Raw genomic sequence first — 23,353 nt, forward strand, 5'->3', positions numbered from 1 at the left:
GAAAACAGTCATAATTAATGCAATTAAATTAAAAAATGTTAAAACATGATTGGAGACATATCTTTACTAAATACTATCAGGGGAAGTTGTAGCCAACTTGTTGAAATGCTCAAAATAGGAAATAATTTCAAGATTTAAACATCAATAAAATCTGAAACAAACAAACTTGAAACATGCATAATGATATTTGATTACAAAGTTATCAGGGATCTGTTATTTATGACTTTATATTTGTGTTCTTTTATGATGTAAAGCACTTTGAGCTGCCATGTTGCTGAAATGTGCTGTATTACGCTCTCACTTTCCCTCTCAGGAGAGAAAGTGAGAGTGTTGGTTTTACATCCTTTCAAATAATGTAGGTTTTACAGCTTACAATGTCACAGTGTTTCTCAATTATTTTCTGTTGTACCCTCCTAGGGATCATATATATTTTTTGCCCTGGTCCACAAAATGGAGATATAGACAACCCTAGGAGTTTCATTACATCAGTGTAATGTCACTGTAAAATAAAGCCCATTAAAAAGCTGACCAGAACACTTCCCTTCATGGATCTTCAAGGTGTTGTCACATCAAGTTTTAACGTGTCATCACTTGCACAACAGCTTTTTAAATAACAGCAGTTTTTATTATTTGCTTTGTCCCTAAAACTTTATCTGCTTTAGATGCTTTTTGTAAACACATCTTGGAGTTTTTGGACCACTGTGAGCTCAGCTACATCTAAAAACACATTTTTATTCTCCATGCCCGTGACTAGTATTGATAAATTATTCATTTTTTTTTAAAGGGATAACAATTTTCTTGTCCTGTTATGACAGTCAGTTTTTAATCATTTTGCTTTTATGTAATATAACTCATATGTGATAAAAACAGCATCTTCTCTCCAACAGCTTCTCCCTCTCCCTCTAAAATCAGCTCCTTTGTTTAAGTCTCTTTGAACCTCATTTGCAAACCAAACGAGGTTCATATGAAATACTCTTTTACCTCCGTCTATAGTAAAGCTTGGTTTGTTTGCCTGTCCACTTCAGGCACATTAAGTGAATAAGGAGATTGACATATTTTAGGGAAATCTAGCCTGCCTCACTTCTGTTTCATCTGATCACAGGTTGAAACAGAAACTGCATTTCCTTTACGAATGTGTGTCTATATTCTTCTGATGTTGAAAAAAACACAATGTCACAATTGAGGTGTTTCCATTGAATAAGAAAATAAATTAAAATCTTTGGAACGTGACGTTACTGCTGTAGATGGAGGGATATCAGCGTCATCTTTGGTGTCCATAAACATAACTGACAAAAACAACATTCTTTTTTTAATTCAAGTTACTTAAAATAATTTAGCTATGGTACGAACTTGCTGCATTATTGAATGTAATGTCCAATCACACGACTGAAACGGTAAAAAGGTGGAAAACAGACTTTTGTTTCACTATTTTCCTCCTTGGAAACAACGCGAGGAGGCTAAGCTATCGGAACTAACAAAAAGAAAACGAATGTCCTGGTATCAGTGGTAAGATGCCGATATTACGTTCTCCAACATCCCCAGATACCTACAAGTTTGCTCCAGACATTTCTATTCTGGTGAGTGTCTAAATTTGCTTTGTTAGTGTTGTGTCATAATTTTTTGCTATGATTTTGTCCGGGTGTACTCATGATCAGTTTTTGTTGAATTCATTTAAGTGGGTCAACCTTGTTTAGGTCGGGCTAATATTGTTTATGTAGCGTAGTCTGAGTTTTGTCAGTGGACATCGAGGTTATTCTATTATTGTGAAGTAAACTATTTAAGTTTTCTAGTGTTATCAGACTTACACCATTAATACTGATGTGTGTTCTGATATGTTCTCTTGAAGGAAAACCGACGTGTAAAATGGACGAGCTCAATCCTGACAGGGTTCCAGTGCTGAATATGGGTCACTGCGAGGTAAACGCCACAACATCAGACCGACATGGGCGTCAATTAAAGAGGAGATACAGCAAAACCATCAACAGGTTACTGAGACTGTTTTCATTATTTACCCAGAAGAGGTAAATAATAAAAACAGAGTAGCGGAGGCAACAGAGGAGCAAGTTGGAGAGGCTCGTTCTGTTTGCTGTATGTGTTGCTCAATAAAGAGCGTATTTATTGTTGAAGGCCGTGTCTCCATGGTTTTTGTTACGGCTCAACGAGCTGGGTCGTAACAATGTGATTAAAGTAAACAATTATAAAATCAGACATCTGCTTGTTAAATGTTATGTAACAAGCAAACTGTCAGGACACTGGATTTTTGGGTTTGTTTTGCTTTATTTTGTTCATAACATCCACATAAAGTATGTCTACTGCCTGCTGCGTTTCTGTCCACCGCCACATCATGACACAAACCAGATGAAAAAGCCCATCTTTAAACATTTAATGTGTAATTAAACAATAAAGGTGACAAGTAAATTTTATGACATAGATCACACTTAAAGTAAATATTTGTTGTATTTAACATATTTCGGGTAAGTGAACATGTAATGAAATAGATCCTGTTCTAGAATTGTATGTAATTGAACATTACAGGTAACAAATGTGATGATCGCCTGAGGTAATACATTTTATGAACATTTTTTAAAAATATTGATAAATATAATTTTGGTAAAAAAAATAAAGAAGGGGTCAAAATGGAATAAAAATATGCCTCATCTATATAGTTTAGTAGAATAATTTCATACGGATTTTGAGTCAACAGGTCACAATACTTGGAAGCTATTGAAGAAAAAACCCACATTTTGACAAAAAAAATGTTAAATAAAACGAAAATGACTTAAAATGGAAAACAAACGACTGTGCCTCACTTATACAGGCTAGTAAGATTTCAATGTGATTCTGAGTAAATAGGTCAGATGACTTGGAAGCTATAGAAGAAAACGTTATTTATTAAAATTATTTAAAATATATGACTTTAAAATTAAATAGAGGATATTGTGTCTCATGTAAAAGCACGAATTAGCACTGACAGTTAGTTGGTTACTATTCAAGACATTTATTAATATTTGTTTGACAGGAGTGTTTGGTTCGGTAATTTGTTGGTGTTCTGTCAGATCAGCATACCTTGTCAGATAGTCATAGGCTTAGCTCAGACATGTATACACAGTCATTACCATATGATTTTATTTAATCATCAACATAGAATCATGACGTAGATCATCATACACCTTGTTATGAACAGCTGTATGGCATCCTGACTTAGCGGTTAAGTAGGTTAATGAGTTTTATACGGGCGAGTGTTGTAGTTGACTGCAGCTGCAGCTGGACTCTGCTTTAAATACACTTTGAAACCACGACAAAGCATGTATATCTATCTAGTTTTCATATTATATCATATTATAAACAATTTAACGGTCATACATCTTAAAGCGCATGCACGGGCATGCGTACTCACTGCATGTATGCTATCCTGACAGCGTATGACTATCTGACAACGTATGCTGATCTGACAGAACACCGGTGTTCCTCAAGAAGACGCAAGGGGAGCCGTATTTGATGGGGAAACGCGGATTGACATAACACCGGCTTCGCTTCTGAGCATTTGAATGGGAAAATGCGAAAATCCAGCGATTTTGAAGAAATAATAATCAGAATTGGTTAAGCTAAGTAAAAAATAGGTACTTTATAGTACAAACCACAGGGTGAAAATAGATGATTTAATAAGTAAATGATTTTATTATTATAAATTATTTTTCCATGACGATATGTGAGGCTCTGCCTCACCTGACTTGCACGTCACTGATCCTGGACAGGACAAACAATTGTGCACACACAAACATCACAACTCTTCTTGTGTTAAATAGAACAAGAGTGGGGTCACTCTACTGACTGTCAAATACAAAGCTACTTGTTAGTGTCTTCTCTGCTCTGCAGACAAAATGTCTAAAACATCTTCCACCGCTTCTCCCTCATCTCTTCCTCTAATCACAAAGGCCTGACTTTCGTTTTAGCCTCTAAAACCTAAAAAAACTGGAGATTTGCAAACCAAATGATGTTCATATAGAAAGTTCTTTCACCACCAGTAAAGAGTGATTTGTTTTCCAGGTCACGTTAGGCTAATATAGTGAATAAGGTGATCAAGATCTCTTAAGGAAATCCATATTGATCTATCAATCGATCTATAGATCTATCGATTGATCAATAGATATGGATTTCCTTAAGAGATCTTGATCGCCTTATTCACTTATATATATATATACAGTATATATATAAAACAGCATTTTCTCTCTCACTGCTTCCCGGTCTCCCTTTAAAAACAAAGGAGAATGTCATGAGTTCTTCTGACCGTCGTTTTTCCTGTTTCCCGCCACCAGGGCGCTACAGCTGTTTTGAGTTATTGATTAGGTTTCTTTGTATACTTAAGTCATCTGTGTCTTCTGTTCCTGGTTGGATCGTAGTCGGACTACTCATATGGAACATTCTTTTACCTCTGACTAAAAAGTGCGGTTTGCCTGCCTTGGGCAAATTAAGTGAATAAGGTCATCAACATCTCTTAACCTGGAGGCCCTCAGTGTGTGATCTACCTCATAATTAGTAGAAATTTCATGGTTTTTCAGTATACTGGTGTGTTACTTGATAACCAATTTGTCAAGCAACGTCTCCTCTTCCTATTGCAGCTCTCAGTTCAGGCGTTTGGTCTTTTCCACTTCTCTTAACAGTGTATGTGAAGTCCTCAATAAGCTACTTGACCCTTTGATAAGGATAATAATATAATCTTATTATCCTTGGACCTCAGTATCTTGACAATGATACTATATGAACATCATCTGCCACTACTAGATTTTCAGGTTCTATGAGCTCATTCCACCTCTATTTCTTGAGCATGAGTTTCTCAACAAATAAGTTTTTTAGTTTCTCTTCAGTTTGTGACAAATCAATCTTCTCAACATCAATCATAAAGTGGTGTTCTTTTTTCTATATGTTAATTAAATTCCAATGGAAAACAAGAAGTCACAATAGTAATGGTCAGAAATAAAAAGAAAATACATTTCACATTTGACAGACAAACCCCATGTTATATTTGGTTTAAGCCTCAATTCAATCTGGAGAAACTCACACAGAGAAAAAACATCAGTTAGATTTATTAGACTGCGTTCTTTTTTGGCGCTCGGGCCTGGCTGAAGACGTTCTTGCTGAGCATCATCAAGCGATTTGATGATCGGCTCGGGCCGGAGCTCAGGGTAGTCTTCTCCCCGAGCCCGGACACTGGTGGTGGAGAAAAGCCTTTGGAAGGAGAGAACAGGAAGGTGCTCGTCTGGATGAAGGTGGAGATGGGGAGAAGGTGGGTCAAAGCGTGGCTGAAAAGCTGAAGAGCCCGTCTTTGTTGGTGCTTTTGAAGGAACTCTTGCGAGGTGATTGGCTGGAGTGGCTGCGCGCCGGTGCTTGTTGATTGAAGCGTGGGCGTGGTAATGGAAGAGGCCGGCGAGTCGATTGGAGTCTTCCCAGCTTGAATTTACGCTTTTAAGCTTCGATTTAGATTTTATAATCCAAGTGTACACAGCGATAAGAAATCACAGAGAAGAAAAACAAGGTGGGGGAGTAGCAACTCTTGTGTAAGATTTTTCAGGAAGGAATTATGAAGAAATGTATAATACTGACAGATTTTGATAACTAATTCAAAACATTTGTATGTAATGACTCAAAAAATAGGATTGTCAAGAGGTGGTGGTAGTGTGGTAATGTGGCCTCGGTTTTCCCTTTTGTTTTTGGAGTTTTATCTATATTCTATATTGTTTTTGATTGCTTGTTATGTACTTTCTTAGGTTTAGTTGAGTTAAACTTTTGAGTTACTGTTTCTGATTGGTTATTTTGGAGGTCACGTGCCCGGATACCCGGAGAGGCCCCACTGCACCGGCGCAGGTGCTATGCATCTACTTAACGAGCATGGAGACTGGGAAGGACAGAAGAAGGCAATACGTGGCTAGAAAAGGAGTAGACGGACCTGGGGTGAGCGCGTTGTTGGAGCTGGAGGACGGTGTATGCAGACCGGTGGACTAGACGGGGAAACTGGTCGCCGTTGAGGAGCGGGCGACTGGATCGTTGACGAAGTCCGCCAGGAACTGGAGGATTAGCCGGATCGAACCAACAAGGGCTGAGCGTGGTGGAGGACCGCGGCCTTCCTCTTGCCCAGCTAAGACAATTATAGACTTGCTTATTGACTTATTGTCAAGGACTGCCTGCACCTCCTTTTCTTTTGATTATCGTTTTTTAAAATAAATTATTGTAACTTCTATGGGTCCGTTTTGAAACTGTCCACAATCCCTGCAGTTATTTATTTTGTACACCACTCGGGTGCCACAGTAGTGGTGAGGAGAGGACGCAGAGACCCAGGTAAGATGAAACTGTATTATTTTAATGATAGTCCACAGGAAAACAGGCTGACGACAAACACGACCGGTAATACACGACGAGGATCCGACAAAAGACAAAGACAACAGGTGGACTTAAATACACCTGGGAAGCAATCAACGGGGAGGACAGGACAGAGACTCACAGGAAAACAGGAATGAACACAGAAAATCTCAAAAATAAACACACAGAAATGCGGATCATGACAAGGATAAGGACTTTTAGCATTACAAGGAATTCAGCATTCATTAAATGTTCATTTTACTGACATAAGTTATGACATTTAACACTTAAATATGCATTAATTAAACTGACTTTATTAAATTCCAACAAATTGATAAAATGTACTTAATTGAGTAAACAAGTTAAATTCAAACTATTACATTTTTCTTTGCTGATCTGTATTGCCCTTCATTGTCAAGATGTAATACTGTTTACAGTTAGTGCGCACTACTTATCATATATGCTTGTCCTAAAGGTGTTTTAGTCCACTCCGGGTCCAGAAAGGTTCCCAAAAAATTAAATAGAAGTAAACAACAAAAGGACTATATTATTTACATTTCTTTTCAGAAAACAAAACCATGGAAGTTCAAAGGAAAACAAGTGACAAAAGTCTGCCTAGGGAGTTTTTCTTATGTTTTATAGCAGCTTGTATGGAAAGACGATACAAATCCTAACATGGTTACTGCCTGGGATTCATATTTCTGTTAAACTTTGAAATTCACAGACCAAAGCAACATCATGTCTTATAAGTTTGATCTTCTCTCAGTAATACTGAGTTTGAGCAAAGCTACACTAGAAATAAATTTACAGTTGTAAGGATTGTCTCTGCCTGCATTAGTGTGGACATCATGAGACAAATACATTGAGTCTGCTGATCTAATATTAGGATTCAGTCTTGTATGCAGTATGCTCTCAAATATTAGTTTAAGGGTGTTCATTCCACTTGTTTAATCAGCTTATTGCACCATTCTGCATGGACAAACATGTTTGTCATTACAGCTGTGTTTGTTTTTGTGTTACTATGAACATGATATATGTGGACATAAAGCATCAGTGAATTAAGCAGTGATAATTCAATAAGGTACTGTTGACTTAATTCCTACAAACATCCACTGCAGTGGGACAAATCTCATGAGTTGCTTTTGTGGACATAATATGGAACCATTTTGTAAGAAAACGGAACGTTTGTCACTGGAAATGTGCTTCATAAAGGGACTGACAGCGTAAACTGATGTCTTATCTGCCCACTGAGCAGAGCAACAATTCATTCTACCTGCTGATACAAGAATAGAGTTGAGAATTTTGACATGAAAGAAAAAAACATTAAATTTTTCAATGTATCAATATAGCACAATGAAATTGTGCAGGCCCAACATGACATATTTAGCCTTTTCAAACATGGTGCTCTTTGATTCATAGACATGTCTCTGTATAATGTTCCTCATATTTTGCAGTAAACCTGGTCCTGAAAATCTTGCTGCTTCCACAGAACAAAAAAATGTGTTTTAATAACAAAAATAACAAGGAAAGGATGAGTGTAATAGTTGTATTGAGTCTCATTGATATGATACATGACTTACCCCATGATGAGTAGCAACTTCACGGTTGTTTCAGTGTAGTGGTATGTTTGATAACCGATTTGTCATGTTTCAGGTAAGCAATGTCTCATCTTCCTTTTGCAGCTCTCAGTTCAGGCATTAGGTCCTTTCCATTTCTCGTAACAGTGTTTGTGAAGTCCTCATTAATATAGATAATTCATGCTTTGAGAAACTTGCTGCAGTGCAATTATCTTATTGTCCTTGAACCTCTAGCTTGACAAAGATGGGTCTAGATCTGCTGCCGCTAGATTTTCCGGTTCTATGAGCTCATTCCCACCTCTACTTCTTGATGCAGTTCGAGTTTCTCAACAAAAATGTTTTCTCCTAGTGTCTCTACAACTCCATCAACCACCAAGTTGTGTCTAGACTGTCCCTATTCCATTTTGTCTGTGATGGTTAACATGCTACCGATTTTTAGTATGTTTGACTCCATGCTGTCACCATGATCAAAGTGACAGTTATCTGCTTTCATGTCATCCACTTCTTTTTGCATAGAGAGTTGATTTCTTGTACCTCCTTGGTTAAAGTGTTTAGATTTGAACAAAACCTTTAAAATGATCTTGTTGATGTTGAAGTACAGTCAAAAGCATGTTTTGGCTGCTGCAGGAACTCCATAACTGAGTGACGCATACTAATTACCTGATTTCAAATCTGATTTTGGTACTTTTGGAGACATTCTGTCAATTACACAGACCGATATGTCCTCAGGTAGCCCGCCAGCAAACACGCTGTCAGCCACTGCTGTAGGAAGATGTTGGCCTTAACCCTCAGTAGCCCTGAACATCTACCTGAATATTTTAAAATAAAATGTAAACTACTTTCATCTGAAAAGATGACGCTGGACCATGTGAGTAACAGTACAATTGTTCTCCCCCCCCCCCCTATTAAGCCAGAAAAGATTGTTCTGAAGGACTAGACAAGAAATGACATTTCTAATGTATGCGTAGATTAGTCTCCCCTTAATGCTGCTTGATGAGCTGACTGCAGCCTCAGTCCACTCTTCATGAAGCTCCAACAAACTCTTAAATGGATTTTGCTCGTCATTCCTTTAAGAAGGCAATTATTCCTATTCCATGTTTTCCTAATAGTTTTTCCTTCCACTCAACCTTTGTGGAAGCAGGATTGTCAGAGTGTACCTGCCAGCTCAAGATGTTAAAAAGATCCATCCTGATGTCTCAAACACTTAAGTGCACTGAAAGTGATATATCATTATTATTCCAATAATTAAATTAAAAAGAGAAAAATGTGATGTGTCATATATAACTTTATTTCTTATTTAATTTGGATGTCCATGGTAGAACGTATAACAGCAAAAATAGTTATGAATTGAATGAATACAGGACATAAAATCACACATGCATTAGCCTTACAACTACACAGCTAAAAAAAAGGAGAATTAGAGGCTTGGTCATCTTCAGAAATAAGAGTAACTTTGTTATATTCCTTTACATTTTTATGCAATCTTCAACAAACATGAACAAAATTTTCTGAAACTTTCCTTTGATTGTACCAAATATTTAAAATGTAATGCAAAGCGGGTACTCCGGTTTCCTCCCACAGTCCAAAAACATGACTGTCAGGTTAATTGGCCTCTCCAAAATGCCCCTAGGTGTGAACGTGTGTGTACATGGTTGTGTGTCTGTGTTGCCCTGCGACAGACTGGTGACCTGTCCAGGGTGACCCCGCCTCTCGACCGGAACGTTAGCTGGAGACAGGCACCAGCACCCCTCCTGACCCTACTAAGGGACAAGGGTGTAAAGAAAATGGATGGATGGATGAATGAATGTAATGCAAAGCATTTCTAAAATTAAGTAAAAAAAAGTGTAATTAACAAGCTAAAAATCAAACATTTTATCACATAATTAAAGGTAAAGAATGTATATTTAAAAATGGAAATGTCTGCTATACATTTTCCTGCAATTCTTCTTAAAGTTCTAAGTAAAGATGCTTTTATTTGCAATTTTAATTTCACTTTCTAAGTTTTAAATATTCAGGCTCTAATAAACAAAATGAAAATTGTTGCATATAGACCTCCAAGAGAAAAAAAAATGATGGAAGTTGCAATGAAAGCTTAAATTAGCCTCTTATGATGATGAATCCCTCCAATGAGAACATCTGTTGAATTAAAAGCCACAATTAGAGCTCAAAGTTTTTGTTGCATCATTCAGTAAAATGTTCTTTACCTCAAATATGTTCCCTGTTTTAACAACTGTTCAGCTCAGCATGTAGTTTTTGGACCCTCTCCAGCTGTGCTGAAACATCTAAGAAAACAGTTTTAATTAGGGTTTTCTGTGAAATATCCTTTTAAATAGATTCTTTTAAGAGCTGAAATTTTACCTGGAAGTGAAAGATCATCAGTCTTCAGTGAGAGCTCAATCGATTCCCTCATGGTGTCCTCCAGTGTATTCAGGACGTCCACCTGATTTAGAGTTAAACCTTTTATCACTTGGTTCAGTCAAAAGTTAATTTCAAGATTAATGGGATGTGATTATTGTCAAAATGCCTGAAATTTGTTTTTATTCACACCGTAGTGGAGGAGTATTTTTAATAAGGCATCACATTTTAGCCATATGTTTTCTATCAAGAATCTCTCCACTGATCTACAGATTGCACATGCATAAAATAATTCATCAAGACACTTTGGAAAGAGGAAACAGAAACAAAAGAAGCCATGCACTTTTTCACAGCTTTGTATGGATCAGTATGAGGATAACAGAGTGGAGAGTACAGTAATGCAATTTATATTTCACTGTTAACGTATTAAAAGTAACAAACCATCAAGTTGTCCAGGTGGTTCATCATGACCTTTTTAGCGTCTTCAAACATGGTGTTCTTTGATCTATGTACGTGATTCTCTATAGTGTCCTGCATGTTCTTCAATGTGCCAGTTCCTCTAAATGCTGCTGCTTCTGGAAAACAGAATAATGATGTTTTAGGTGCTCATAAATAATACCAAAGCATAAATGTAAATCATTGTAATTATTTTTTTTACCTCTATAGCAGTCTTCCATTTTTTCCTTAATGGTTGTTGTTAGACTGTTGTAAACTGTTTTTTTGCGCTTACGAATACTTTTGTTCAGACTTATCTTCAGACGTTCTTCCTAAAATAGAAATTTAAAACAGTAATTTAAAAATATGTTTTAAATAATACAGATTTACTGTTATGTTAAAGCATTTTATGATCCTCTTAACTTCCATTTCTAAATCGTTTTTATTTAAAATTTTTTAAAAGCCTTTTAATAAGGCATAAAATCTTTTATTTTCTAACAAGTTATGTTTCTCACTCATTACCTCTGACTTGAGAAATACCAGCTCCAGTTCCACATTTTTGTACTTCTCTTTCAGTTCTTTAGTGACAATTGAAAACTTATTGATTGCTCCGTTGAATGGGCCACATTTTCCATCATTTCTGAAACATATCAAATATGGATTTTTTTCAAATATATCAAACTGAAAATCATTCATGCAATCATGAATGATTTGGGGCACTATATTTTAGAAATATAATCCCTCAGTCACACTACTGTGTACCTTACATCCAATTCAAACCTGTTCAAGACATAATTATGCATCATCACCTTTCTACAAAATCTATACATAGCATCATTGGTAATGTAATCTACAGATGTATCGGTTGCTGAAAGGATTTTTTTTTGATCCGTCAGAAATTTCTTTATGTTGCAAAATAGAGTTGCGTCACATAGCCCACCTATTCACAATAGGTATGTAATTTACCTAAATACCAGAAATTTATGATAGTTGCCTCATGTCATGCTACACTATGCTGAAGGTCTATTTGCAGAGACGAGTTACAACTGCACATTACTGTACATGCAGCAAGAATCTATACATAGTTTTATATTTTTCAAAACTCAGTTTGAAATGAGTTGAGTTTTTAGGAGAGCTTTTGATTAAATGGAGATGAGTTTCCATACTCCAAAGATATCCTGCCTCTTTCATTGTACCGATACGGCAGTTCAAGCCTTTATAGCGCACCACATTAATAACCTCAGAGATCAGTAAATGTGTGCTGAAGTTCGCTGCCAGTCAAGTCGCTGTACTCTGAGAAAACCCCGTCCCCTCATTTGAATATGAAAACATAAACACTGAACTAAAAACAGTTAAAAAATAAAAGTCAATGAAAAGTAGTTTTGCAAAATAAAAATCTCACCAATTAAAACACTATTATGAAATTAATAACTATTTATTTACATTTGAATGAAAAGACTCTTCATAAGCCTGATCACTAGACATAAGTGAGACAGTGACACTACTGCAAAAACAAACTACTGATGCAATGAGTTTTGAACCTTTCGTCCCAATACCTGCACTTCACAAACAGGTGTATTCTAGGCGTTACATATATTTTTTGCAACTGGGAACAGGAACTTCAGTGAATTTTATTTGTAACCAGTGTTATAGTTAGATAACGTAAAGACAAAGGTCTTACGGAAAGGTTTTTCTGAATTCCTTGTCAATGCTGTCAATCAGAGGGGAAGCCAATTTCATGTTTATGTTTATTTCTCCTTTTTTAGGTACCCAGACTCCTTCATTTTCTACAGCTTTTTTCAGTTGCTTATAAAATCCCCGACCATTCTGGGGGAATGACATGAAAAAGAAATTAATCAAATCCAATAACAAAAGCAATCAAAATATAATACATTCACATACATGTCCTTTCTAATTACTATCAGCATAAATACCTGTGGATGCAAGGTGGACTTCAAGTTGTCTTCCCATGAGTTTTTGGATTCCTCAACTCCCTTTTGAAGGAGTGCATCAAAAGCTTTGCAAATCTTTATCATTTCATTATTAATTGACTCAGTTTGAAGGGAGGTTAGATTTTCTTCAAGGGCTTCACACACTTCCTTGATTCTGTCATCCTAGAAAAACAATGCCAGTAGTTGCTTAGTTTATTTTCAGACATATCCAAACCTATTTTAACTTAGTACTGCCGAAAAATTATCCATGACATGTACATCTGAGAATGCGTTTTAAGAGTTGGTTTAGTTCAAAAAGAAAATTTTAAGATGGAATAAATAATGCCAGGCCCAAATAAGAGTAAAATTCTATTATCCTATGGTTGTTGGTCAGATCGTGATCAGATTAATTTTCCACAATAAGTTGTAATATAATCATGCTGCTTTTATTTTTATACCAGCAATTAATTTTAAAGCTGGATTCGATAGCTATGATATCCTAATGTTGTGCACAGTATACACATAGCTAAGCAAATTAGAAAATTTTTTCCAGATGTCTGAGTTTTTAGGAGCATAAAACAAGATGGGGGAAATGTATATACATTTATAGAATATCCAACTCATCCTAGTCTAATGTTCACCGTCTTATCCCTGTTCAGTCACACTCATTGAACAGCTTGGTCTCATTTTAGTCTTATTATGGCTCCTCTTAAACTGCATTATGGAAACTTAAAATTTTACAAGACATTATAACACTTCAGCCATTCTGTTTTCTGTAACATAGCAGTATAGTCTGTTGCAGGCTTGCCATCTTCCATACAAGATAGCAAGACTATCTTGTATGGAAATGCAGAAAGCACCCAGGCTGCAAACACATTGGATGCAGATGTATTTTTATCTGTGGGCTGGATCATTGCATGTTATTTCTGGTTGCAGTGATGGAGGGTCAGTGTTCTCTAGACCTTAGCTTGATCTCATGGGGTGTCCAAAATCGGCCGTTGAGGGACAGCATCCTGCATGTGTTCTCTCTCTGGTTCAACACTGAGTATTCTGTCAAGGTGAAGACTTGGCTCTGATAAATGCATTCTTGACCTCAGGTATCCGAGATATGACATGATTCCATATTCATTACTGGAAATGTCTTCAATCTCAGTTCTGTTAAGGCCAGATTTATTTTCTTTTATTAGAATCCATACAGGTTTGTATTCTGCTAAATGCTGCAAATAACTGAATTCAGTTATTTCATGTCTCTCAAAATCTTGATTTACCTCAGTGATCAGATTTCTTATCTTCATCTCTGCTGTCACAACTGCCATCATTGGACAGTAAATAAAAACTTTACTTCATGGCAACAATAGACTGAAAGTTAACTAAAATGTCTCACTTTTTTGCAGTCAAAATACTGGCTGGAAATGGTGTATACTGTAGATTTATAGTCAGTATTGATATTAATACCTGTCAAAATATTGCCACTGATTCATGACATCCACTTTAGGGGACAGGTGATCAGTTGTAATTTTCTCCAAATATATAGTTATTTGGAAAATTCACTGAACAAAAATATAAACGCCCCGTGTCAAGAACAAGAGTTTTCTGATCATTTACGCAACATATAGAGAAACTCAAACTATATTTCAGTAATTACTGGTCTTCATATCAGCATTGATAACATTGTAGCGGATCGACAGTCCTTTAACATGATGTGGGTCAGCTTGAGGATCTTGCAGAGTATGCAAGTTGGCTTCTAAGGACAGTCTGAGGTGTGATGCATCTGTTGTGTAGACCAGTAGTCTCATCAGCTGTGTGTGTCACTGGCCTTGGCCAATCCCACAGATGGATGAGCCTGATGTGGTGATCTTGTGCTGGAATGGTCATACATGACTGACGAGGTTGATTTGCAGTTGTGTGATAAATGTTTCACACAGATTGACACAATTTACCTGTGTCCTCTGGGCATTGAGTTGTGCAGCTACTGCTCTGATGGACATCCCTGCATCCAGCATGCCAATGACACGCTCCTGCATAACTTGCAACATCTGAGGCATTATGACTTCTGACAAAATTTGGCATTTTGGGGTGGCCTTTTATTGTCCCCAGTCCAAGGATTGTAAAGCTGTTTCTCATTTTTGTCTGATCACCCACTGGACATGCCCCACCCATGCACCGAGTAAAAAAAATAACTCACTGAGTAATGCTCACTGACAGCAAACTGGATTAAAAAATATACATAAATCAAGAGAAATGTTACTTTTGTACAATATCAGCAAATGCTTATTTACAGTTAATTCAACATGGCAAAAATATTTGACATTTATATTTTTGCTCAGTGTACATCAGTAGTATTAGTCTTTAGGGGTTTCTTGATGTCACCATATTTTTTTTTACCTGCAAGAGTTCTCCACAGTAGGAGGAGGGACTGGATATTCCTGAGTTTGATACTTTTTCATCTGCTCGCCATGTTGGATTTAACAAATAATTTCTTGCACTTGCAATTAATGGACAGTAGTTGGCAGTGTATTGCTTGATGCACTAATGTCCACTTTAAAAGTCTGTGTGCATTTATAACAAACATTAACAAGAAACATAAAATCCAAGCATACCCGTCCACTGCAGTGACCACTATGCATGAAAGGGTTAAGGGAAATTTGCTAGAATCTTTGTTCCGTTTATGAATATATTCATTGAATGCCATTTCGAAGCCTAATAAGCAGGTCAATCTACATAACACATTTAGTTTTCCTTACAAATTAAGTGTTATTGTAATTTCAGTGGTCACATTTCAAGTAGACCTCAGTGTTGTAGATACAACAAATGTTAAGCTAACTGACTTTTATTATCTTTAAATTTCTCTGAATTCAGTTATAAATGAATGAAATCTGTTTGTGCAGAATTACAATTTTCTTGCATCAGCTCAAACAGCTGAATACAGTAAAAACATTTAACTTGTTATTCTTACCTCTTTTCTTTTGCTGGCCCCATGAATCAAAGAGAGGATCCCATGAGCTCCAGACACATAGTTTAATGTCTCTGAGTGACAGTCATTGAGATTTTGCAAAACTTCCTGAAGCTTGGGTATTTCTGTGAAAACAAATCATGTCTAGTTTCATGTAATTTCACACAGTTTGTGGTTCTGCAAAGTTGCTATGCGATAAATGTTTCACACAGATTGACACAACTTGCCAGTTTCCTCTAGAGTTAGAACTTCCTTCATAAAAAATTCTGTGGCGCTCACAGTGAACACTTGAAAACACTCATCACTGAAATGTTTCTAGGAAAAATTAATAGTATCTTGTTAATGTAGCAATTAAGTCTATTTCTAATTGTAGATAAACATTGTGCTATGCATTTACTAGTATTCCAGTCTCACCTTAATCTTGGGCAGTTGGTTAATTTCTTCCCTCACAAATTCTTTGACATTTGAGTTTATTTCGAGTATCAATGTCCGGGCTTCATCTTCGTTGCTAAAAGACAAGAAAAGATACACTGGAGATTAATGACCAACAAGTCTGCATATTAAATAAATGCCTTATCAAGTCTTGAGGACCCCAAAGCACTTCACACTGACATTCAGACTTTCACACAAAGCTACTGGATTGTATCCACAGTCTAAGGGTGGGCTGCCATGCACCCAGGCCACCAGGCCTTCTGAAAACCACCAGGCGGGGGAAGTGTCTTGCCCAATGACAAAGAAAAAGAAGGCCAGAGCAGAAATTGAACTGGCAACCCTTTGATTGGAGGATGAACTCTGACCACCCAAATAGAACATGAAAGCAGCGTAGTGGACCTTTATGGCTTTTGGCTCTTTAAGTTTTATTTGGCAGAGTAGTGAACTCACAGCTTCTTTCCACTATCATCAGACTTCGTGCCGATAATGTGAATACGTTGACACTCGCCACCGTTTCCAATCAGATTTTCAATCTCATCCAAGATGTCCCATAATTCTTTTTCTGTTCCTATTCGGTTGATTTCACCGACAACCCAGACGGTGGAACAGTCTGCAACAATCTGAAAAAAGTATCGTCAGCGCTTTGAAAAAAATATAGCAAGTTTAAGTAAAAAAATCTAAAGGCAAGGATAAATTACCCCTTTCCACATTGTATCTCTGCTTTTATTCCGGTCTCCATTTCCAGGAAGGTCCACAAGTGTGACGTGTTGGAGAAAAGGATTGTCTGGTACCCTGATAGTCACACATTTCACAAGTGGCCAGTACCACTGCTTTATTTCTTCACAAGCTTTCTCTTTTGTGGGAACCCTTGTGTATTTGACCATATCTGCTGATAGATCATCTGCCTGCAAAACATAATAGTCATAATAATCATATTAAAAGTTGTGTTATTACAACAGCTGGAGGAACTGGAATTTTAAAGCTGTGTTGCTCAGGAGGGTTTTATTGTAAGCTGAAATTAGGAGGGTCACATTGAGCTCCATTCCCATTACTTTTACAATTTACAGACTTATAGGAAATCCTACCAATGGCTGGAAAAAGCTGGACTCAAGGACAGCACAGAGGCCCTCATCCTGGCCGCCCAGGAACAGGCCCTAAACACCAGAGCAATAGAGGCTCAGATCTACCACACCAGACAAGACCCAAGGTGTAGGTTGTGCAAGGAGGCCTCTGAGACAGTCCAGCACATAACAGCAGGGTGCAAGATGCTGGCAAGGAAAGCGTACATGGAACGACATAACCAAGTGGCGGGCATAGTGTACAGGAACATCTGTGCAGAATATGGACTGGAAGCCCCGAGGTCAAAGTGGGGGACACCCCCAAAGGTGGTGGAGAATGACCGAGCTAAGATCCTGTGGGACTTCCAGATCCAGACAGACAAGATGGTAATGGCGAACCAACTGGACATTGTGGTGGTGGATAAAGAACAGAGGAAAGCCGTTGTGGTGGATGTAGCAATACCAAGTGACCACAACATCAGGAAAAAGGAGCATGAGAAACTGGAGAAATACCAGGGCCTCAGAGAGGAACTGGAAAAGACCTGAAAGGTGAAGACCACAGTGGTGCCTGTGGTCATCGGGGCCCTCAGGGCAGTCACCCCCAAACTGGAGCAGTGGCTCAAACAGATCCCAGGAACAACATCAGACATCTCAGTCCAGAAATGTGTAGTTCTAGGCACAGCCAAGATACTGCGCAGAACCCTCAAGCTCCCAGGCCTCTGGTAGAGGACCCGAGCTCAGAGGATGAAAGAGAGAGACCACCCGCAGAGGGTGAGAAGGGACTTTATATATACACATTTTTCTCTTGCTCTCTGACAAATTTAACACATTAACATTGACTTATGTTAATGTGTTAAATTCATGTTAAATCTGAAAATTTTAATGTGTTAATATTTCATAATGGTAATTAATCAAACTACCTATTCTGACCTAAAAGCCTCTCTCCCACAGAGGGTTACTTCGTTCACAGCAGCACGTTGTGGGCTGGACTCCTTGGGAGCTCTGAATGACAGTGAAAGGTGAAAATTTTCCTCAGCATTTTTTTCTGTAATATATACATACACACATATGTTAAGTTTTTTGTATGCAAAAGCAGTGTGCATGTAATTAATGTCACCTGTTGAATTTCAGCATTTAAACCCTACTGAGCAACACAGCTTTGACATTTCAGTGCCTTCAGCTGTTACCAACACCAATGTATTTTGTTTGGTTCTGTTCCCCAGGCACATGTATTGAAAGAAGACCATCACATTGCTACACAAAATTACTGTTAATAGAATGTTTGTATCTTACTGAATCAAAGACCAAAGTTTTTGGTGTTGAATGTAGAAATTCTGAAATGTTGAAACACTTGCGGTCCATGAGTTGTTTACAAGATTTGTCTCTCCATTCTTCTCCATACAGAGCCGACAGCTTATCAAGAGCATCACGGTATTCTTCACGAGTATAATCATCATTGTCTTGTATTTTTTTATCTCTTTTTTCAATGATACAAAGCAGTGATCCTAATTCATCTTCCCAGTCCTAAAAAATAATATAAATTGCTTTTCAAGTGATGTGTAAAATTACAAAGTTTGAATTTTCAAAATACTTTCACAAACATGTTTTTAGCTTACCTCAGGTGAAATGAATTCAATCTCTGCCTCGTATTTTTCATTGTGCCTGTTAGCTTCTACTTTAATCATGACTGAGGTGCAGGCTTTGACACGTCCACAGGGTAAAAGATTCTTCTCTTCAAGGACAGCATTTATCAAAGACGTCTTTCCAGCTCCAGTTTTACCAAACACACCAACCAGCTCCCTCTTTTCCCTCTCCAGATTCTTGATTTTTTTTCTGTAGAAAATGTAGTCATTTTAGTCAGCTTTAAAGTGTATAAGACAAAATATAGGAAGGTTTAACAAAAACTCAAATGTTAAAGAAAAAAAAAAGAAAATGCAAACATTTAAGTACTCTGTAAAATTGCATCTCTAGATTTTCAGGAATGTTTTTAATCTTTATTCTAGTTTATTTCCATCTTAAAATCTACTTACTTCAAGAACTTATTGAGATCACTGTCATCTTGTAACTTGGCATAGATGTCCCCCATAATGTTTCTCACTTCACTTAATATCTTTGCTTCTCTTTCTATAAATAAAAATACAAGTACAATATAAAAAATTGCATTTTTTAGAATTTCTTAATCTACAGACTCATTGTGACATATGTGCTGTTATGTATGAAACAAAATGAAAAATTAGTATACAAATATTCACTGTTGCTAAAATGTTAAATTTTTCAATTAGAAACAGCATTCAGCTTCTATGCACCATAAATCTGGAACAAACTTTAGGAAAATCATAACAGCCAAAAATCTAGACTTAAATTTTGTTTGAAACAATATAAATGAAACATCAATATTTTTGATAACATTGGGACTTAAAATATAATTTTTCTATTGTTGACTGAGTGTTGTATGAATTTGTATTTTTCTGTTTTTAAGACAAAATTTGAGCTGCCTGGATGTTGAAATGCATGATACAAATAAATTTGACTTGATTGATTTAATTAGAAATAGAATCTGTTATTTTCATTAAAAAGTTCCATTTTATCTTAAACAATCAACTTTTATTTTTGATCATTCATAATACCTTGATATGTAAAAGTATTAATAAATCATATAAAATGTAAAATATATGGAGATTTGCAAACTGAGTCCACATGTCAATCAATGTGAAAAAACTGATGCAATAGAATCATTGATAGCCCACAATAAAAAGACATGAAAAGACAGGAAAAGTTGAGCTATAATTTAACTATACCAATATAATTATTTTTATGTTGGTGCAATGTGTATAAAAAGAAATACCTGTTGAAGAATTTGTCTCACACTTCCTTTTTGCTGCTGGTTGTCCTTTGCTGTCCAACTGTTGGCCAGATTTTCGTTTTCCTTGTTCTAAAAAACAAAATGTTACTCGTATTGATTTATTATTAGCTATTTTTTTATGTCAATGTACATGAAAAGATTTTGACTAAGATCTTGTATTTCTCACCTGTGCCACTTGTAGAAGGTAAAACCTGAAGATGAATAGAAAAGTTTGACTAAACTTAAAAACGCTTTTCCATTATAAAATAACTTAAAAGTTCAAAATGTTTATTTTGTTGCTGTGGCATTTTCATTAAACTGATTGTACTGATTATACATTTTCCAAATGGACAAAAAGTTATACTCTTCAACAAAATCACAATACACATTTATGATCTTATAATACACACACAAATATATACCTCAGTCATATCAGTTGCTTCACCTTTCTGGTGACCCTACAAATAAAATAACCATAGTAAAAAGCTTTTTTAATTGAACACTAAAGCCAAGTAGCCATATCACAGATGTTAGGCTAAAATACTTCACTTTAAACTAAAATAAGAATGTTTGACTTGCATGTGTTGGAAAATTATTTGGGCTCTCATTTGGGGTTTGTTCTGCCTAGTGATAAAACATTTTTCCAAAACTGTTCAGTCTTTATCATCAATGGAATATTTTTTTCAATAATAATAATAATATGTAAAAGCATATATCCACACTAGTGAAAGTTTTTTTTTTTTTTTTTAAAAAAGCACAGGACATACCTTTAACCATCTGAGTAAATTTTTGAATTTTAACTTTGGTCCCATTTTTGGAATCAACTTTTCGATGTCTGCATCCTGAAGCATATAAAAACTTTCTCCATCAATCCCTTCATCTGTAATCAAAGAACATCTCATTAGAAATCAGTCATGCCAATAATTGAACAGTTTGTCCCTTTGTCCTCTGGGAGGCGCTATGTGTCCTTAAGCAGAATAAAGTGACTTTTACTACAAGCACTTAAATGCCATATCCATGGTCACATTTATCTTTGAGTTCAAAACATTATTATTGTAATATATTTAACAGGCATTTGTGAATCCATGTCTTTTTAACTTTCTTGTGACATTATCCTATGACGAAAGTAACAGTTATACAGTGTAATAAATTACCTTTAAATATTTCAATCAAGTCACTCAGACCAGCCTGGGTTAGCGTGTCACAAACAAAGTCATCCATGACCAAGAACAGAGACTGGAAGATAAATCATAAAATCATAATGATATATTTTATGAATGTATTGTTTCACATAGGCATTTCATTTTTTAAATTTGATAAATTAAAAAAAAAACTCACCTAGAATGAATGAAATTATGGCTTCAGGCTTCAGATGAAGAGGAGAACAATTGTCTCAAAGCTGTTTTATAAAAGTCAAGTTGATTCTTCAAAGTTTGACATTCAAAATGGTGAACAGCAAGGAAACGAGAAACAGGAAGGTGTGGTTTGGTTGACAAAAAGAGGAGCTGCAATGGAAAACAGCTAGAGGCGTCCACACTGTAAAACAAACTGAGTTTAGCCAATTAATTGGTTCAGAAATATTCTAGCAGATATTAAAACTGTATGAAATGTGGCAACTGCGGTGGTAATACTTTAAATTTTAAAGTATTACCACCTGAGATCTTGGCCCCAGGACTATTCAACTTCTAATATCTACATAAAGGCCACGCCAGGTTGGGACAACAAAGAGAGGTGGATCATAATGTTTTAAAAAAAGAATTTAATTTATTTTTTTCCAAAAGTTTAAAATGGGCCTACAACAATAGAATATATGTGTTAAAGACAGTTTACAAACTTCACAAAATACATACTGCACATCAGCTCTTGAGCGGCAAGTTGTTTTCAAACCCAATTAATAACTAAACAAAAAGAACCATGCAGAAAAACACTGCAACCCAACCAAAGAAAACATGCAAAGCAAATAAACGAAAAGCAAGACCAGCAAAGCACTGAACAAGCTAAATAAACCAAATCATACAAGCAATTCACAAATTAAACCTACATGCAAACAAAGAAGAGAAGAAAAAAAAATACAAATTGTAAATAAACGTACTGAAAAATAGGGGGACTCACCATAAACGGTTGAACTCTGGCCAAAATAAAGAATAAATCAATTGGGTAAATGACACCCAGCTGAAAAGGCATGAAACAAAAATAAAGACAAAACAACGGCGTTGGCGTGGCCGTGCTCCCCTTGCGCCACGGACAATTAGGCCAGGTGCGCGCACCAGTAAGCGGCAGGAGGAGGGAGGGGGAAAACCACACAACAGTCCACCGCCAAGTCCCGAACACCTCAGGATCTAAAAAAATTTAAGGTGAACTATGGCACCGAGCTCAACAAGCCGACAATGAACCCACATACCTCGGTTAAGAGCTCCACGCCCACGACGCGTGCCTGATCACACGCACTCCCAAAGAGCAAAACGGGAGCACCAGCACAACCTCAATCCTGAACCCAAAGGAACCACAATCGCCAAACTAATCTAAAATCCAACAGAAGGAAAATCACAAAACTAACCTGAAAACCATTACTTGATGCTTGAGGAAAGACAGGCTCACACAAGCTCACAACGCCACCTCCACAGCTCAAAACAATTGTATGTGAGTGTGCACCCCACACACCTGGCTTTAAAGGGTATGTTGGTGCCGCCCACCACTCACCTTAAAGGTGAATCCGCACCAACATACCACAGAAAGATGGACACAAATTTAAAATATCTGGTCTAAAAATAAAAAATAAAAAAATAAATAAAAGATAAAAACAAAAACATTTCATGACAAGTTCTTAATTTTTACTAAGTCCATACATTTAGAGACACATTTATTCAGTTTGGGTTCAAGATTAAGTCTATAACTATTTCTTATATTTCAAGATTTTTCTATAAAATTTTTGAGTTCTTTGCAACATTATCAAGTTTTCTAATATCTATCTTTTACTGCTATTTATGTTTTTAATAGTTTGGTAAGTCCTACTATTTTATTGATAATCCTATTTATTATTTCAGTTCCAAAATTCCTAGTTATTTCATTATTCCTCACTCCTCCCTCTTAAGTTGTTTGATGTTTTAAACTCTTTCATTTCTTCATCTGCTTATTCAACACATTCTCACTCCCAATTCGTCACATAATGACGCTTGGGCAGGTACCCTCGGCCACATATTGACGGAGGGTACCCCCTTCGCGTCAATATGTGACGCGAAGGGGTACCGCTGTACCGTTCCCTAAGCGTCCGATACTGACGACTTAGGAACGAATAAGATGACGTGTCTATTCTATTTTTTTTTAAAACCTTTATTTACAATTTATGTACTAGTTTGAACAGGATATTAAGAATATTTACTACAAATACATGTCAGACGTATCGGTCACAATACTTT

At 36.5% G+C, this 23,353-nt stretch overlaps 1 protein-coding gene across 1 annotated transcript; it reads right to left on the reverse strand.

Moving 5' to 3' along the window:
• Positions 1 to 9,198: 9,198 nt before the first annotated feature.
• Positions 9,199 to 22,703, reverse strand: LOC106929359 (nuclear GTPase SLIP-GC-like). Its single transcript, XM_088008344.1, has 25 exons — positions 22,495 to 22,703; positions 22,339 to 22,425; positions 22,050 to 22,276; positions 21,276 to 21,473; positions 21,092 to 21,173; positions 20,705 to 20,817; positions 20,360 to 20,395; positions 20,125 to 20,149; positions 19,941 to 20,027; positions 19,126 to 19,219; positions 18,712 to 18,928; positions 18,389 to 18,619; positions 16,736 to 16,942; positions 16,488 to 16,657; positions 16,020 to 16,113; positions 15,833 to 15,920; positions 15,609 to 15,730; positions 12,656 to 12,835; positions 12,403 to 12,548; positions 11,244 to 11,361; positions 10,945 to 11,053; positions 10,728 to 10,861; positions 10,290 to 10,371; positions 10,136 to 10,213; positions 9,199 to 10,067 (listed from the first exon to the last, which is right to left on the reverse strand). Exons 5-24 carry the CDS (start codon positions 21,156 to 21,158, stop codon positions 10,155 to 10,157), a joined length of 2,379 nt encoding a protein of 792 aa, XP_087864470.1. The 5' UTR covers positions 21,159 to 21,173; positions 21,276 to 21,473; positions 22,050 to 22,276; positions 22,339 to 22,425; positions 22,495 to 22,703; the 3' UTR covers positions 9,199 to 10,067; positions 10,136 to 10,154.
• Positions 22,704 to 23,353: the final 650 nt, after the last annotated feature.

The sequence above is a fragment of the Poecilia mexicana genome, unplaced genomic scaffold, assembly GCF_051168715.1.
Source record: "Poecilia mexicana isolate PSO_F unplaced genomic scaffold, ASM5116871v1 scaffold_8, whole genome shotgun sequence".
NCBI lineage: Eukaryota > Metazoa > Chordata > Actinopteri > Cyprinodontiformes > Poeciliidae > Poecilia > Poecilia mexicana.